The sequence below is a fragment of the Sinocyclocheilus rhinocerous genome, unplaced genomic scaffold, assembly GCF_001515625.1.
Source record: "Sinocyclocheilus rhinocerous isolate Xijiao unplaced genomic scaffold, SAMN03320098_v1.1 scaffold677, whole genome shotgun sequence".
NCBI classification, from domain to species: Eukaryota; Metazoa; Chordata; class Actinopteri; order Cypriniformes; family Cyprinidae; genus Sinocyclocheilus; species Sinocyclocheilus rhinocerous.
The window spans coordinates 836,759-851,492 of NW_015633185.1; the positions used below are offsets into that span (position 1 = coordinate 836,759).

The 14,734-nt window shown below is 35.4% G+C and overlaps 3 protein-coding genes across 11 annotated transcripts in view; 1 reads left to right on the forward strand and 2 right to left on the reverse strand.

Moving 5' to 3' along the window:
• col17a1b (collagen, type XVII, alpha 1b) overlaps positions 1-5,074 on the reverse strand; it is a 21,552-nt gene extending 16,478 nt beyond the window's left edge. For 5 of the 6 annotated variants that reach the window (XM_016556762.1, XM_016556759.1, XM_016556757.1 and 2 more), the window contains exons 1-9: positions 4,926-5,073; positions 3,715-3,775; positions 3,461-3,508; positions 3,148-3,255; positions 2,785-3,006; positions 2,622-2,669; positions 2,358-2,387; positions 1,693-1,740; positions 311-451 (exon numbers count right to left, since the gene is read on the reverse strand). In XM_016556762.1, the coding sequence (XP_016412248.1) occupies positions 311-451; positions 1,693-1,740; positions 2,358-2,387; positions 2,622-2,669; positions 2,785-3,006; positions 3,148-3,255; positions 3,461-3,508; positions 3,715-3,769 (700 nt within the window). In that variant the 5' untranslated portion in view covers positions 3,770-3,775; positions 4,926-5,073. Of the gene's footprint in view, positions 1-310; positions 452-1,692; positions 1,741-2,357; positions 2,388-2,621; positions 2,670-2,784; positions 3,007-3,147; positions 3,256-3,460; positions 3,509-3,714; positions 3,776-4,925 lie in introns of all 6 variants that reach the window. The other variant, XM_016556760.1, reaches the window with a different exon arrangement.
• A 2,146-nt stretch (positions 5,075-7,220) lies between these two features.
• LOC107743517 (swi5-dependent recombination DNA repair protein 1 homolog) lies at positions 7,221-8,765 on the forward strand. Of its 4 annotated transcripts, none has more exons than XM_016556771.1 (4): positions 7,221-7,240; positions 7,603-7,712; positions 7,897-8,226; positions 8,316-8,760. In XM_016556771.1, the coding sequence occupies exons 2-4, from the start codon at positions 7,623-7,625 to the stop codon at positions 8,505-8,507; spliced, it is 612 nt and encodes a 203-aa protein (XP_016412257.1). In that variant the 5' UTR covers positions 7,221-7,240; positions 7,603-7,622; the 3' UTR covers positions 8,508-8,760. The 4 variants fall into 4 exon arrangements, with proteins under 4 accessions (XP_016412257.1, XP_016412253.1, XP_016412256.1 ...); XM_016556767.1 differs by lacking the exon at positions 7,221-7,240 and adding an exon at positions 7,369-7,491 and having other exon boundaries at positions 8,316-8,759; XM_016556770.1 differs by lacking the exon at positions 7,221-7,240 and having other exon boundaries at positions 7,369-7,712; positions 8,316-8,759.
• Positions 8,766-8,767: 2 nt separating this feature from the next.
• Positions 8,768-14,734, reverse strand: part of LOC107743591 (cilia- and flagella-associated protein 43-like) — a 16,479-nt gene continuing 10,512 nt past the window's right edge. Inside the window, 15 exon segments of the mRNA XM_016556923.1 lie at positions 8,768-8,950; positions 9,619-9,772; positions 9,964-10,044; positions 10,226-10,405; positions 10,789-10,948; positions 11,056-11,168; positions 11,292-11,496; positions 11,579-11,638; positions 11,640-11,665; positions 11,750-11,836; positions 12,300-12,407; positions 12,554-12,673; positions 12,969-13,095; positions 13,198-13,277; positions 14,051-14,140. Of these exon segments, the coding sequence (XP_016412409.1) occupies positions 8,778-8,950; positions 9,619-9,772; positions 9,964-10,044; positions 10,226-10,405; positions 10,789-10,948; positions 11,056-11,168; positions 11,292-11,496; positions 11,579-11,638; positions 11,640-11,665; positions 11,750-11,836; positions 12,300-12,407; positions 12,554-12,673; positions 12,969-13,095; positions 13,198-13,277; positions 14,051-14,140 (1,764 nt within the window). The 3' untranslated portion in view covers positions 8,768-8,777.

Here is a 14,734-nt window from a genome sequence, read left to right on the forward strand (position 1 = left end):
CACATTAGGAAAATAATGTGTTTTTTTAACCTTAAACCGCATAAACACATTGCATTACACCAAATAGCCTACACAAAATAATGTTCTTTTTAGCAACGTCATATCACCCCTTTAAAGCCTTGGAATTGAACACAAGATCTCTATGCACGGATGAACTGGGGAATTTGGAATTTTTTTGTGCATAGAAAAAAATGGGCTCCTCTGCACACCATTGGTGTGGTTATCTACTACAAAATCTTTACTAATACATAAGCTTTACTAATAACGCATGATTTGTCAACGGCCTGAGCTCTTCTGCAGCTTACAATACCTTGCTTGGTGGAGATCTTGGTGTCTAAGGTGCTGGCCTTGCGAGGTATAGGGAGAGGGGAGGAGGAGGGAGATCGTGTGGGGCTGACGCTGGCCGAACGTGATCCCTTCAACAGCTTCTTCACATCATCCAGCTCTGTCCCTGTAGCAACAGCACTGTGTTAACCACAACGTCGTGTCTAAACTTGCCTTCACGTTCACTCTCTCATGCTACTGTCCGCTGTGGTGTTAAAAAAACTAATTCAGCTTTTCCTTGAGTCTCTGAGAAAAAAAACTTTATACACAGCGGAGGAGCTAGAGTTTTATACATGGGGTGGCCAAGACTAATTCAGGGGGTCCATAGATCATGACAGTGCATAACTCCAACCTGGCATAAAAAAGCATGAATAAATCCTGCGATTGTTGATTACTTCAGATTACCTGACATCAGCTACTCATTCCTACCTTAACTTCAAATGTTAGTCTATTGAAACTTATTTCTCTTATTTCTATCATCTGATTAACCAGCGGTTGGAGCAACCCAGACAGCAACATAGTGTTGGCCCAGATCCGGCCCACATCTGGCCCATGTGAAATCCATGCGGGCCAGATGTGGGCCGGATCTGGGCCGAAACTGTCTGCTGTCTGGGAAAGATCTAATATTAACATTTACAGTGAATTTTGTAAATGTTGTTCAGGAAACCTAAAACTTAAACTTACTTCAAACAGGGCTGTCAACTTTTGAGTTCAGCCTGGTGTGAGAATTATTCAGGAATAATTAACAAGATTGTGATTAAGTACGTGCTATTTTTTCCCCTTGAATTTTCTAAACTAAACTATACAGGGAGCCCATATTGTTACGGTTAAAAGTAACAATTGATTTGTATACAAGTTCTTTTATAGTAAAGTTATATATGTGCATTTTTATTAATTATAATAAAAAAATAATTATTATATGAGCAAAAATATAACAAATGTAATTTTTGCTAAATTCTCCATAGTGTACATTTTTCTCACTATAGTTTATGGACACTGAATGGATTTTCTGAGTTATGTGACAATGGTTTCAAGTTGCTGTCTTTCCGCAGTTGAAACACTCATTGAGTGATTACATGAGATACTATACATTCAGTAGCCTAAAAAGTTGTAGTGTATCTTTCAACATGACCTCAGATGTTCATTCATGTTCATTCATCATTCATCCGCCACTGTATAGGCCTACATTTGTTAACTTGTTTCCTCAAGTTATAAGGGGGCTGTTTAAACATTTCTCATCATATTAGTACCAGTTATTTTTTTTTAAATCGAATTTAAGTATTGTTAAGTGCTACGGTTCTGTACCTGTATTTATTTATGTGATTTCCTAAAACAACTGAAATAGACAGAAATAGAGGGATAACATACATCTAGTGGAGGGAGATGCACTCTGTAGCCTGGTCCTGATTTCCGTCTCTAAAACAAACACAGAAAGACAGAGTTAGAGAGAAAATACTTTAACTAATAATTATCTTGTCATTATTTCAACACCAACACATACATTTAGCACATATATTAAATATGTAACTGATGAGTAGGCTAATGTCCAGGAACCACTAAGTGCTGAGAAACATTGAACATAACTTGGCAATGTTTACTTTCTGATTGACGACTGACCGTACACTTTTCAGTTTATTCCACTACTACTTTTCAAATTCCATAGATACTGAATATTGAATTGAGTGGAAATTATTTGATTAATTACTAGAAAAAAACTTGGGAAATGAACAGGAACACAGCTGTGTAGGAAACAGTTTTCCTCGATGAGCTCTCTGTTATTGAGCGTTGCAATAGACAATGGTATTTTTTCAGAAATATTAGACAGCTGAATGCTTCGAGTAACGAATAAGTATCAAGTGGTGTATTTCTGACAAAGAAACATTTCTGAATTACTGCGTGTTTGAAATGTATTTTGTAAGCGGGGTTTTGGAGAGAGTGTTCAAAGTAAAAAAGTTATAAACATAATACCATTGGACAATAAAGATGATTATTCTATGCAAAGTAATTTGCATTAGTGTAAATAATAATCTCACCCCTGCTTTGACTCCTTCCTCTAGTTGAACCTGAAAACAGAGCAATTGAAACAAAAGGTGATATTTCTTGTCTCTATCATATTTCACTGAGGAAGGCCTAGTGCCAAAACTTTTGATGATCCTGATGTTCCATTTGTGCTTTTTGTACAATAAAACTCTAAAGAACATTGATAGTTTATAAGTGAGTGCGGATCCTGATTTCTTCATTTGTCTCTATCATATAAACTACGTTAAACATTTTTTTTATTTGGCTGAGGGTCTTACCATAGTCTTTTCTTTTTATTTCTGGGGATGAGTTGTCACTTGAACTTCCTGTTGAAGTTAAAAAATATATATATTACATGCTAGTGTAATTATGAGGGACTGACAAAACAAATGCTAAAAAAGTATTTATTTATTTATTTAAGGTGTCTCAGCTGTGACTAACCATCATAACGACGTGAATGAGTAGTTTTGCTTTTCCTCTCCACAAACAAAGGGGAGTCTTGTGTTCTTCTCATGCCATCAGTGGAGCTGGATCTCAGCCTCGACCCAGTTCCCGATCCAGAGACTCCAGAGGCACCACCTGTCTTCCTGCTCACAGTTGTCTCCTCTGCCAGATATTCTCCTGATCCAGAGCCTAACCCACCTGCACTCACACCCACAGATGCTGAGACACACAAACAGGGACGAAATATATGAGTTTGTTTTAAATATTAAACATATAATATATAGTATAAAGACTGTATCAGACTAAAACCTGAAACTAATTATTGTGTAACTCTTAAAAAGTAATGCTAGATTGGCTTACAGGATGAAAAAAAAGAACTGCTGTTGTTCTGAGTCAAAATGTTCTTCTCCAGAACAGGAGACCCAGAGGTGCTTGACATGCCCTTGTTGGCAGATGCACTGAAGCCTCCTGCGGGTTAAAAACATGGTAAATTACAGCAATGACCACTTTGATCTCATATTGAAAAAGATGCTCAAGTTACAGCCACAGTTTGACAAGCAGGAATTTTCCCATAATGCACAAATTCAGTAGAGGAGGGAGGCATTGAATATGAATAAATCAGACAGTGAAAACAGATAAAATGTACATGGGAAAGTGAACAGGGGTAACTTACGTGGAGGTAAAGATGTAATTCTAGTAGTAGAAATTGTTTCTGCGATGCCTGTTTTCATAATACATGTCTTATAAATATGAACAGTTCTTGCTTTGAAATTCAAAAACATATAGCTGAATAAAACGTTGCCACTTCATCAAAATAATAATCAAGCTTCTTAGTAACATTACAATCACAATGAAAAGATTTTCACAAAAGATTTTGGTTCAGGTTCACAGCAAATTGATAAACTCAAGCTAATCAAACACCCTTACCTCTCTCTCCTGAACTTCCTCCTGAATAGTTTCTTTGCTGTATTAAATCATCCATTCCATGCTAAATAAATGTAGCAAAACAATTACAGATCATTCAAATCGGTGTGATACGAAGCAGAATCAGTCTAGATCTAGACATACTCAAATAGAGCTTTAAGGTGTTTCTATTACAGTTGAACTGTGGGATAGTACTTGATGAGAAGAGCTGCAATAAATATTATGCATAATATACATAAACTTATTTAGTCAATTATACTTAGTTTGTGATATATTCCTGAATGAAATGACAGAATAATTTGTTTTTACAAGAAGATGTGTTTTAATGTCTTTGTCCCTCACAGCAACATGTTTTAACAAGAAAATGTTAACTGCATGCACAATGATAAACAAAAGGATTTCTTCTCTTTCCTAGCAGATTCTACTCAAGGCAAGAATATTATAGAATGGAAGACTATTCCACACCATTTCCAAAAAGTAATTACAAATGACGCATATACCCATATTCAACTTTAATGAAAAAGAATGCCTAAAGGACAATTTTTTGCTCCAACAAAAGACTAGCAAGTACAACTATAGTCTCATATTTACAGAGGAGAGAGTAAAGCAATTTATCACCACCCCACCCTCCTCACATCTTCAGTTTCAAATGCAAGACCAGCTACTGTTTCCCTGCAAACCACAATACATGAAAAAGCTAAACACAGTGAATGGTCCCCCATAGACAAATAATGCCTTTATTTGCTAATGGTGATTATCTGTACAAGGCTTTTCATCCCTGAATTCAGAATCAGTTCAGATTTTAACCCAACTTCTTCCCCACATTTACTGTGAAGTTTAGAATAAAACAATGAAACATTAAAAACGTCTCATAATTAATCAAATGGACCCATAATTTATCATTAATATCACAAAGGTGTTTTGGTTTCTATTGTTTCAGTCTGGGTTTTTGTCTTTGGTGCAGTCCCGCACAGAAACAAAATACAAAGAAATATGTTTACAAATAAATATTTTACAAAAAAATTTACAAATAAATATTTGAGGAGAGCAACGGGAATAATTTAAAAAGCAATAAAGAAGAAGGAATATATAAATTTACATAGCCTAACAAAGCCTTACAAAGCACAAATGTATTGCTATTCGTTTCTCTTTTCTCTTTTTTTGTGATTAAAAGAAAAAAGTTCGAAAGCAAAATCATTAATAAAATGTTTTACCTTTGATCCTTGAAAATCTGAAGAGAAAGGGATTTTAGATAAAGTCCACTTAAGAGTTGCCTGTGAACTTCACCTGTGCAGTATGAATGTTGTTGCCTGACTTCTGCTGTTTTTTTTCTGATATTCTCTCTCCGTTGACCAGCAAGTCTCCACAGGAGTTCTGGGTAGGATTTTATGCCGAGCCACTCCCCTGTCTTTTGGCAGGTACACAGACAGACTTTTAAAAAAAGACAATACCCTCAGGAATCACAATTTTATCCTTTATGTTCCAGCAAACTAAAGCTTTAAGACATGTTCAGGTGAACACAGGTGTGGCTGGATGTATTATCTATGTGTCAGTAACTTCGCCTAGACTGACACAGAAAAAAAAGTTTAATCTACTACTGTTGGCATAGCAGCATAAACATGACAGAAAATGCATGTTGTTCAGCTTGAAGCAATTAATCTAAAATATTTTAGAATAAATTATTTAAGCCATTGTATAATAATGTTCCATGTAGGAAGTTAGGTCATAAAGACTTCGATTACATTATATAACTTTGGGAGGCTCATGCTTTGTCTCTTATTAAAATACACTACAGAAGTGCTTTATGAGCAACATACATATTGCATTTCAGATATACATTCTCAGGAAAAAAGTTACAAAGCTGCCACTTGTACAAAAGCGGTACATATTAAAAGTACATATTAGTACCTAAATTATACATATTAGTACCTTTTTGAAAGCTCATACATTTCCTGGGAATCAAATTATGTTTAAATATACCTTTCAAATCACTACAAAGAAAGTATGCGTCTTTAAATAAACTGTAGGAACATGACTATAATAATTTTACTTTAGCTGAATGTGCCAGCTGATTACAGACAGAACATTTGTATGAGTTGGGGTCATATGAGGATATGTCCGGCTTATATTACCAGCAAGAGTTTAACATCCTTACAGAGTGTTCATGCATACCATTTTAGCCAGTCCTATATGATACATATTAAGTGATTTTATTACTCATTATCTCAGTGAATAATCCGAAGACAGCTGGATCAAAGAACAATGCAAATGTTCCAAATGAAATTCAGGCACATACAAGTTTTCCGAAGGAAAAGGGTGTTGCTTCCCTTGGGATTTACATGCCATTTTCTAAGGATACATTTTTTCCCCAGTGGGCAATGGGCACACCCTGCTGATACAAAATGCACATTAGTCACAAAATTTTTAACTCCGCCCCATATGCATCTTTCTGTCTCTTTGCACATTGTATTAGACCCCATACAAATTTTAGAAACGTGAGAGAGCACGGTTGCATGACTATACAGCTATTAAACAATTTTAATTTCATAGACAAGTTATAACAAGACAGAAAAAATTCCCAGTAGAAGTAGAAGAGTAATGGGGTTGAAAAAAAAGAACATGAATGAACTGAACCACCAACGTAATCATCTTCATTTGAAAAGAGAGGTTTTTCTTTTTTTCTTCTTAACTACTGTTTTTGCAGTGGTTTTGTGCAAGATGCTTACTGAGTATGTTTGTTATATAAGCTACATAATTAATGGATTCATCACTATAATGATTCAGAGTTTGATTCATTTATTTCGACATCTTTCTTTTTGATTTTATACATGGGTTCATTCAAACTGTGCCACCAATTTCACCTCTGATTCAGTTTTGGAATCCTATTAGTCCCTTTCATCTGCACAAGACAAGAAGACTGAAGAAATATGTTTAGATCATATGTTGCTATTCTTTATGTATGGACATCTGTACTTTTCAATTGATATAGCTGATTGATATAACAGATATATAGTCAAATAGTCAAAACCTTTTTCTGTTATTATGTGATTTAAAAATAATAAACTATGAGGTGCTGCATTCTGCGTTTGCAAGTTTTAACCAAATAATTCTCTTCACAATTTTACAATTTCTCCTTCAACCATGTTGTCTACCTACAGTTAGTTTAAGATAAGATGGGTTTATTAATTTGTTCACATTGTCATTTTTGTGTAAGTCCTAACTGTGAATGGTGCAAAATATTATTAGCCTATATATTATTACAAAATATACAAAATAAATTATATTATTTTAATAACTTACAAAGTATATTATTACATTATAACTATTCTATTCTATTCTATAAATTACCTCTAATAAATTAAAAAAACAGTTCTTGTAGACTACGTTTCCCATGATTCATGATCATGACAATGACGTATAGGCGGCCTGGAAATGACGATGAAATATGTGGCTCTTGCACCAATTTCAAAACACACCAAGAAGACGACAATTTCAAAACATCAGAGTGCCTACTGATAACATTACAGCTGTCTATTATTTTTATAACTTACAAAGTATATTATTACATTATAACTATTCTATTCTATTCTATAAATTACCTCTAATAAATTAGAAAAACAGTTCTTGTAGACTACGTTTCCCATGATTCATGATGATGACAATGACGTATAGGCGGCCCGGAAATGACGATGAAATATGTGGCTCTTGCACCAATTTCAAAACACACCAAGAAGACGACAATTTCAAAACATCAGAGTGCCTACTGATAACATTACAGCTGTAAAGATCATATTCACCTAGAGTTGCTTCCGACTGTATTTTTACGGCAGAAGATACGTAAATAGTACCCTGTCATTTTAGAGTTATGTACCTGTTTTCTCCTCTTCATAGCGATTTCATATGATGTGATCATGGAGACAACCCCGATAAAACTGACACCAACTAATGAAAATACACGAAGTACAGCCCAGTCTTCTTCAAGCAGGCCAAGCGCTGCCAAGGTAACGTTACAGCTTACTGCCTTTTTGATATCTAATATTTTCATATGAAGCTAAAATTAGCAAAGAGTAGATAAACCACATTCATACATGTGAAGAGCTTATTTTCCACAAAAAAATAATCACTGACTGTGTCTAGACTCACATATGAGCATTGTTGATATTTTGTGGACATTTTTTGCTTCAGTCCATGAGTTCCTCACTGAAGGAGAAGTTAAAAAGATCACGCTACTCGTTCAGATCCCCCCACAGTGTGGTTAAACGCCTTAAAATTGAAGATGACGATCAACCACAGGCCTCACAACTGGGAGACACTAACCACAGTTTGACCGACGACAGAGACCCTGATACTGATGTCAAGCGGAATGATATGAGGGGGAAAATAGACTGTTCACTTTACACAGCTGAGCCTGCACAAAAAGACTCGATTCAGCCATATGAAGAGCTAAGAAAAGCAGTGAAGGAGAAATCAGAAACCTTGCGAAGATTAAAGATGGTCAGGATGTATAGGAAAAAGGTAAACATTTATTTCTTAATCAAGTATTGCAATTAACACGAATGATGATGTTCTTTAAGTTTTTCACTCTTTGCGGTCTTTTCTTTCAGAATGACTTGACCCAGCTGCAGAAGCTCACAGACAAATGGAGATCCTGTGCTCAGTCAGTGCTGTGTGAATTACAGAGTGAATTACCCACAGAGGGAAAACAAGTCAGTCTGTCTCAGCTTATAGACAATTTAGGCTTAGATGACAAAATACTGCACTTTGACAGGACAGAGGAAGACTTCACGGACAACTGAAATTTATTGTTTGTATTAATTTTATTGACACTATTTAAATGGGTTGTAAGAAGCCTTTTCAGACCAGGTCATTCATCAATACATTCAGATAGGAAGACTATTCACATTATACCCTATATAACTTATAAGACATTGCAGTGTGACTTTTGGTAGGTTTATCAAACTGTATTGTAATTTATTTTACTTGTGTTGTCATTTCACAAGTTTGTATTGAAATAATTTTATTTTTCAACCAAAAGCTGTAATAATAAATCTGTTATGTATCCTAAATCAGTTGTGTAGTTGAGAAAGAGATGGGAAGTTCTTCATACGCAGTTTCTCAGCCTCCGCTCTCAGTATGAGTATCTCGTCAGATTGTGCTCTGACTGTGTTCAACAGCTTCTTTCTTAAGATGATATCTGGGTAGTTCTTCTCTGCGTCTGTGTCTTGGTTATCTCCCATTGCTGGAAAACAAAATAATATTTGTGAATAATATAAGTGAGTTATTGGGCATTATACATGAACCTTGAGCAGAATTTACAGTACAAATCATACATAAAAGTTTAAAAATGAAAAATTCATTTAATTCATTGGCACAATTTACTCTGCTGATCAAAAGATTTTTTAATGCTTTGGAAAAAGTCTCTTATTCTCACCTAGGCTGCATTTATTTCAGAATCAGAATCATTATGAGCTTTATTGCCAGGTATGTTTTCACATACGAGGAATTTGTTTTCATGACAGAAGCTTCCGCAGTGCAACATTGATCAGTAATATTGTTACATTTTATTATAATTGAAAATAACTTTTCTATCTGAATATATATATTACTCCAGCCAATTTTTTTTTAATAAATAGAAAGTTAAAAAAAAAACAGCATTTATATGAAGTAAAACATTTTAAATGCCTTTACTGTCACTTTTGATCAGTTAATGTGTCCTAACTGAATAATAATAAAAGTATTAATTTCTTTAAAAAAATAAATGCATTTATGAATGATTAACACAGTAATCTCTCCTCATGTTTCATCATAGGCCTCGTGTGCTCTAAACTACTAAGCAGTCTATTTTTGCTAAAAACAAATTGTTACTTAAAACAGTTGTTTCTTTAATGAGGCAAGATATAAAGTCACCAACAGCCTCGTAAATATTTCTTCTCTCTGCGACAGTTATCTCCATGTCAGCCACTTTCAAGTCGAGGGCTGCGTTCTTCTCTTGCATTTGCACACCTTGTCTGTCCAGGTGCTTTACCTGTTTCTTGAAAGTCTCAAATTTCTTTTGCTGAGTCTGGGCAAAGAGTGGAACAAACCAAACTTTTATATGTGTCAATGAATTTGATTCATGTAATTATCCAGACTTTACAACTTTCTGTAAAGAATTTACAACTAAGGAACACCTGTGCTGAGAAATATGCATCTGGAAAAGTTACTCTATGCTTAATATCTCCGCTAGGTACTTAAAAAAATGAGCAAGTTTACCGTTTTCTGTAAATCTATGGTCGTCTCCAGAGCTGCGAGCTGCTTTGACACCCTGTTGTCATTATTTGTTTCATTTAGGTGCTGACATTAGAAAAAAAAAAATTTGTAATTGTAATATTTTGTCATTCAATTTCACTTTAAAGCAAAGACAAAGGTAGTCCTGAGTCATAGTGTCTTCTTGTCTTAGATCTGTTAAATCATTCCTTTTCGATTTTCACTAGCTTACTTTATCAATCATATACCTGCCAGGTAAAAAAAGCACTAAATGAATGAAGATTATTTCAACCAATATTGCGATGCGCAGGGTCTGTATGTCTCTGGTTTTATTACTGAGATCCTCCAGCTGCATTCTCATTCTCCTGTGATGCCACTCCTGCTGTATGATTCCTTTGCGGAAGTCTTTACACTCCACCATGCTGGCGATCTTCTGATCTCCTAAAGCCTGATAGGTAAACCAGTAATAGATAAGTTAATCAATAACTGGATTTATTAAATTCAAATTGAGAATACAATATTTAAATAAAAATTGTTATCTCGTGATAAAATACCAGAATTGCCATTGTGTGTTTACCAAACAATGTTTCCTTAGTTTTTATTTGTTGAAATAATCTAAATTTCATTTAATCAACTATTGCTCTTTACATGTCAATCTACGCACTTTATAATTTATTTCTAGTTCAAACAGTCAGTGACGATAATCATCCAGAATTCGTTTTGTGCTTAGTTTCTGGTTGATGCACAAGAACAATCAGCAATATTATAGACCATAAAATGTATAGTTTGAGTAAAATTTAAATGAAGAGAAAGATGAGTAATTCTATGTACCCTGATGGTGCTGTTGAGGTCCTCAGTTACTTTGTGATGGATTAGCAAAGCATCTGTATAGTCAGCGATGAAGTCTCCAGCCTCCACTTCCACCTGACCTTGCTGTAGAACGATCTGCACCATACTGTCTAGTCGAAACCTCATCTTGTCTTCACAGAGGCTAGGACAATATTAGGATTGAAATTATCTGGTCAGAGATACTCAGTAACATCCTATTTCCAATGCGCAGTGATATCCTTAATTTTTATAACTAACTGTTCTTCTCACCTATTAAGTTCATTAATGAGATTTTTTATTTCAAGTTGAGCTTTCTCGTCCTCGTCTGTTCTCCTCAGAAGAAAAGCCTGCATCTCTGCCAGGGTCAATGCCTTTAGTTTGGCCTACAGGAGTTAAATGTTAAAACTCTTCTCAGGCAGTTTTAGATTTTGCATTTTGAGGAACATGGCTTAAGATGTGATTTGGGGGACTTCTAGCACCTTTGCATCCTGTCTGCCCATTCTCACCTTTTGTTTACTTTCCACTTTGGCCCGTCTAGCCAGGCAAAACCTCTCCCACACAACTGGATCTAATCCTTCCGGCATGTTCTCTGGTGTGTCCAACTCTTCCATGGCCTTCATCATCAGAGAGAGTCCATCAGATGGTGCTGTTCCTAATAGTGCCCCCTCTTTGAACAGGTTATTTTCAGTCTGTGTTTTCATCCTCTGAACCCTGTCAAACAACACTCTTACCGTTTTAAAGATAACTGGACAAGCACATGTCTTATGAAGTTGCAAGTCCTCTGAAATTATACCTTGGTCTGCGTTTGTAAAGCTTATAGAGCTGGTCAATTATGTGTCCAGGGACGTCAAATCTCTTTGCGGAAACCTTTGTCAAGAAGCTTAAAAAAAGGCAAATGATTTATAAGACTTTCTTGGTGAGAACATTATGGATATGCATATGCATCATATATTCATAATCTTACTTTGTCCTCAGCGACTGTGTTATCATACTCCTCTCTAGACTCATCAACAATCTCCTTGTGTTTTTTCAATTCCTCCCCCATTTCATTCTGACAGGAAAGAAAGGTGTAAGGATAAAAGAAACTCATGAAACTCAGATACTTTGATCTCCTGAGAAACAGACAATACACTGGCACCTTCAAGACACCCCACAGAGGGGTGGTGCAGGAAACGCCTCTCTCACATATGCATCAGTGCCTTTTCATCTGCTCCCGCCACTGGATTCACTCAGAATGGTCAATCCTTCATCCACCACTGGATACCTTCCTTGGGCCAAGTGTGTGGAACTTACAAAGGTGAATCACACTTGAACATGTGCAAAACAGTCGGTCTCACAGGAACGGATTAGCGTGCCACACAAGTTTGTTCTTGCATTAAATTTTTGTCTCATCATCAGGAACATCATAATAGTCTCAAGTTATAACTGCCAATTTCTGACGTTATATAGAGTTACTGTGAACAGACAACAGCAGGGCTGAACAAAAGATAAGAGACAGATTATCTATAGATCACCTTTACAATTCGTGCCTTTTCAAGTTTAAGGCTCAACTGTTTCTCTCTGCTTAGGATCTCTTCTTCGATTTGAATGGAGTGAACCAGGTTAGCAATCTTGAGCTCCTCCTGAAGGATAAAAACTCACAATCTATAAGTAGTAGATGCGCAGTTACTGTTACGTAACTACAGTGTTTGCAAGTCATGCGATTACACACAATAGGCCCCTGAAAAGGTGACATGCAAAAATGCAATGATGTACTGTATCAGCTTACTTGGTATATGACCATCTCTGATTTCACCTTCCTTTCAAACAGCTTTGTGAGTTTTTCATCAAACATCTGGGTAGCCTCTTTGATAGATGTCAGCAGTTTCTTCATTTCTGTCTCTAGTGTCTAGAGAAACAGGGAAAGTGGTCTACAGTGTTAAAATGATTTGAAATGGAAGGGAGTGATTGCGAATAGTTCACCCAAAAATGCAGATTTGACATCAATGATGCAAGCACCCATTGGTTTTCGCATTTACTGTGACAGACTTTGAGATGGCAACTTTGAATATACCTAACTGCAAATAAGATGTTTTTTTAAGTTATTGGATGGTTTCAGATGATTTGTAATATAGTATATGTGCTATATGGAACACTCTGGTGGATATTTTATCATTTTTTAAGCCTGACAGTTAAAAACAAACAGAATTTTGGATGAACTATCCCTGTTAGTTATCCCTTTGCTTTTTTTCAAACTCTTTGAAGCTCTTTCTCTCTTCTTCTGTCCATTGTACCTCAGGTTTAGACATGAACTCGGGCTGAGGTACTTCCTGTAAGTTAAGCATATCTTAAATGTTACTTTCCCCTGCCTTTATCTTCTTTTTGGTAAATAAGTTTGCATTCTAGTAAGATTAATTCTTCTTCCACCTCATCATCCTCAGCATGTCCTCTTTTTTAAGTTCCAGAACTCCACCCATCATAACACTGAGTGCTTGATCTCTCATGTTGTCAGACTGCAATGGAAAATTTGTTATCATCTACAGCATGAGACAAACTGAAATATCCACATTACAGTTTTTGCCAATATAAGCCCGTTTTCATATTTCAGTTTAATGTATTATACTACACTGCTGTTCAAATGTTTGGGGTTGGTAAGATTGGTAAGACATTACAATTTAAAATAATTTGTCTATTTTAATATATTTAAAAATGTAACATATTCCATAATGGGAAAGCTGAATTTTCAGCAGTCATTACGCCAGTCTTCACGCCAGTCTTCAGTGTCACATGATCCTTCAGAAATCATTCTCATATACTGATTTGGTGCTCATGAAACATTTCTTATTATTATTAATGTTGAAAACAGTTGTGCTGCTTTATTGTTTGAAACCATGATAAAAAAAATTTCTTTAGGGGGGTCATATGATGCGATTTCAAGTTTTCCTTTCGCAAGTTCAAAAGAACAGCATTTATTTGAAATAGACGTTTTTTGTAACAATGTAAATGTCATTTCTGATCAATTTAATGCATTCTTGCTGATAAAACATGTACATTATATTTATTTCTTAAAAAATGACCCCAAACTTTTGAATGAAAGAGTATAAATTGATAAAATAAACATTTTTTCATATGAATATATAATTACTAGATTCAAAATTCATGGATGAATAGAATATTAAATTTTTATAAAAGTAAACTGTTGTGTTAAACATGGATTACGATGTGAAAATAAGTAGTTAATTAACTGTTAAAAGCACACCTGTTGTGAGGTACAGTAATATTATACCTTGGCGGCAAGCCTTTGCCGTTCATCTTCGTCTCTTAGCTTTTCTTCTTTTTCTTTCTGCTCAGGGGTGAGGTATTTCTCAACCTTGATCTAAAAACACACGGACTGTGTTCGAAATGCCATACTATCATACTACTCTTACTAGTTCTGCAGTATCCAGTATGTATGCTGTGCATAGTATGCACATTTTCTGTATGCATGTAATACCCGGATGACCTACTATGTTCGCCAGAATCTGCTAAATATAACTGAAGTACACTGAAATCAGTATATTTCAATAATGCAGTATGCAGTATGCTGTGTGTATACTGTGACTAGTATGTGAATTTTCTGTATGCATGGAATGCCCGGATTACCTGCTACATTGGCTGAAATTTGATGTATGCATCTGAAGACGCTGCATGGGATACTGTTTCCCAGAACGCAACGCGCTTCATGTGACGTTTCATCTTCAAACGCGTGAGTGAACTGGAGGTGGGGAATAGTAATTATAAATGTAACACTTGTATTTGTACGTATATACATATACATGTAAACTACAAACTATCGCTGTGTATCTAAAAACAGTATCGTTAGTAGGACATAAATTGTACTTTAATCTCTACAGCACGTTTCCGATCATCAAATGACGTCACCTTTATCTTTACAGTACAGATTCTTTCAAAGATATTAAATAATAATAAT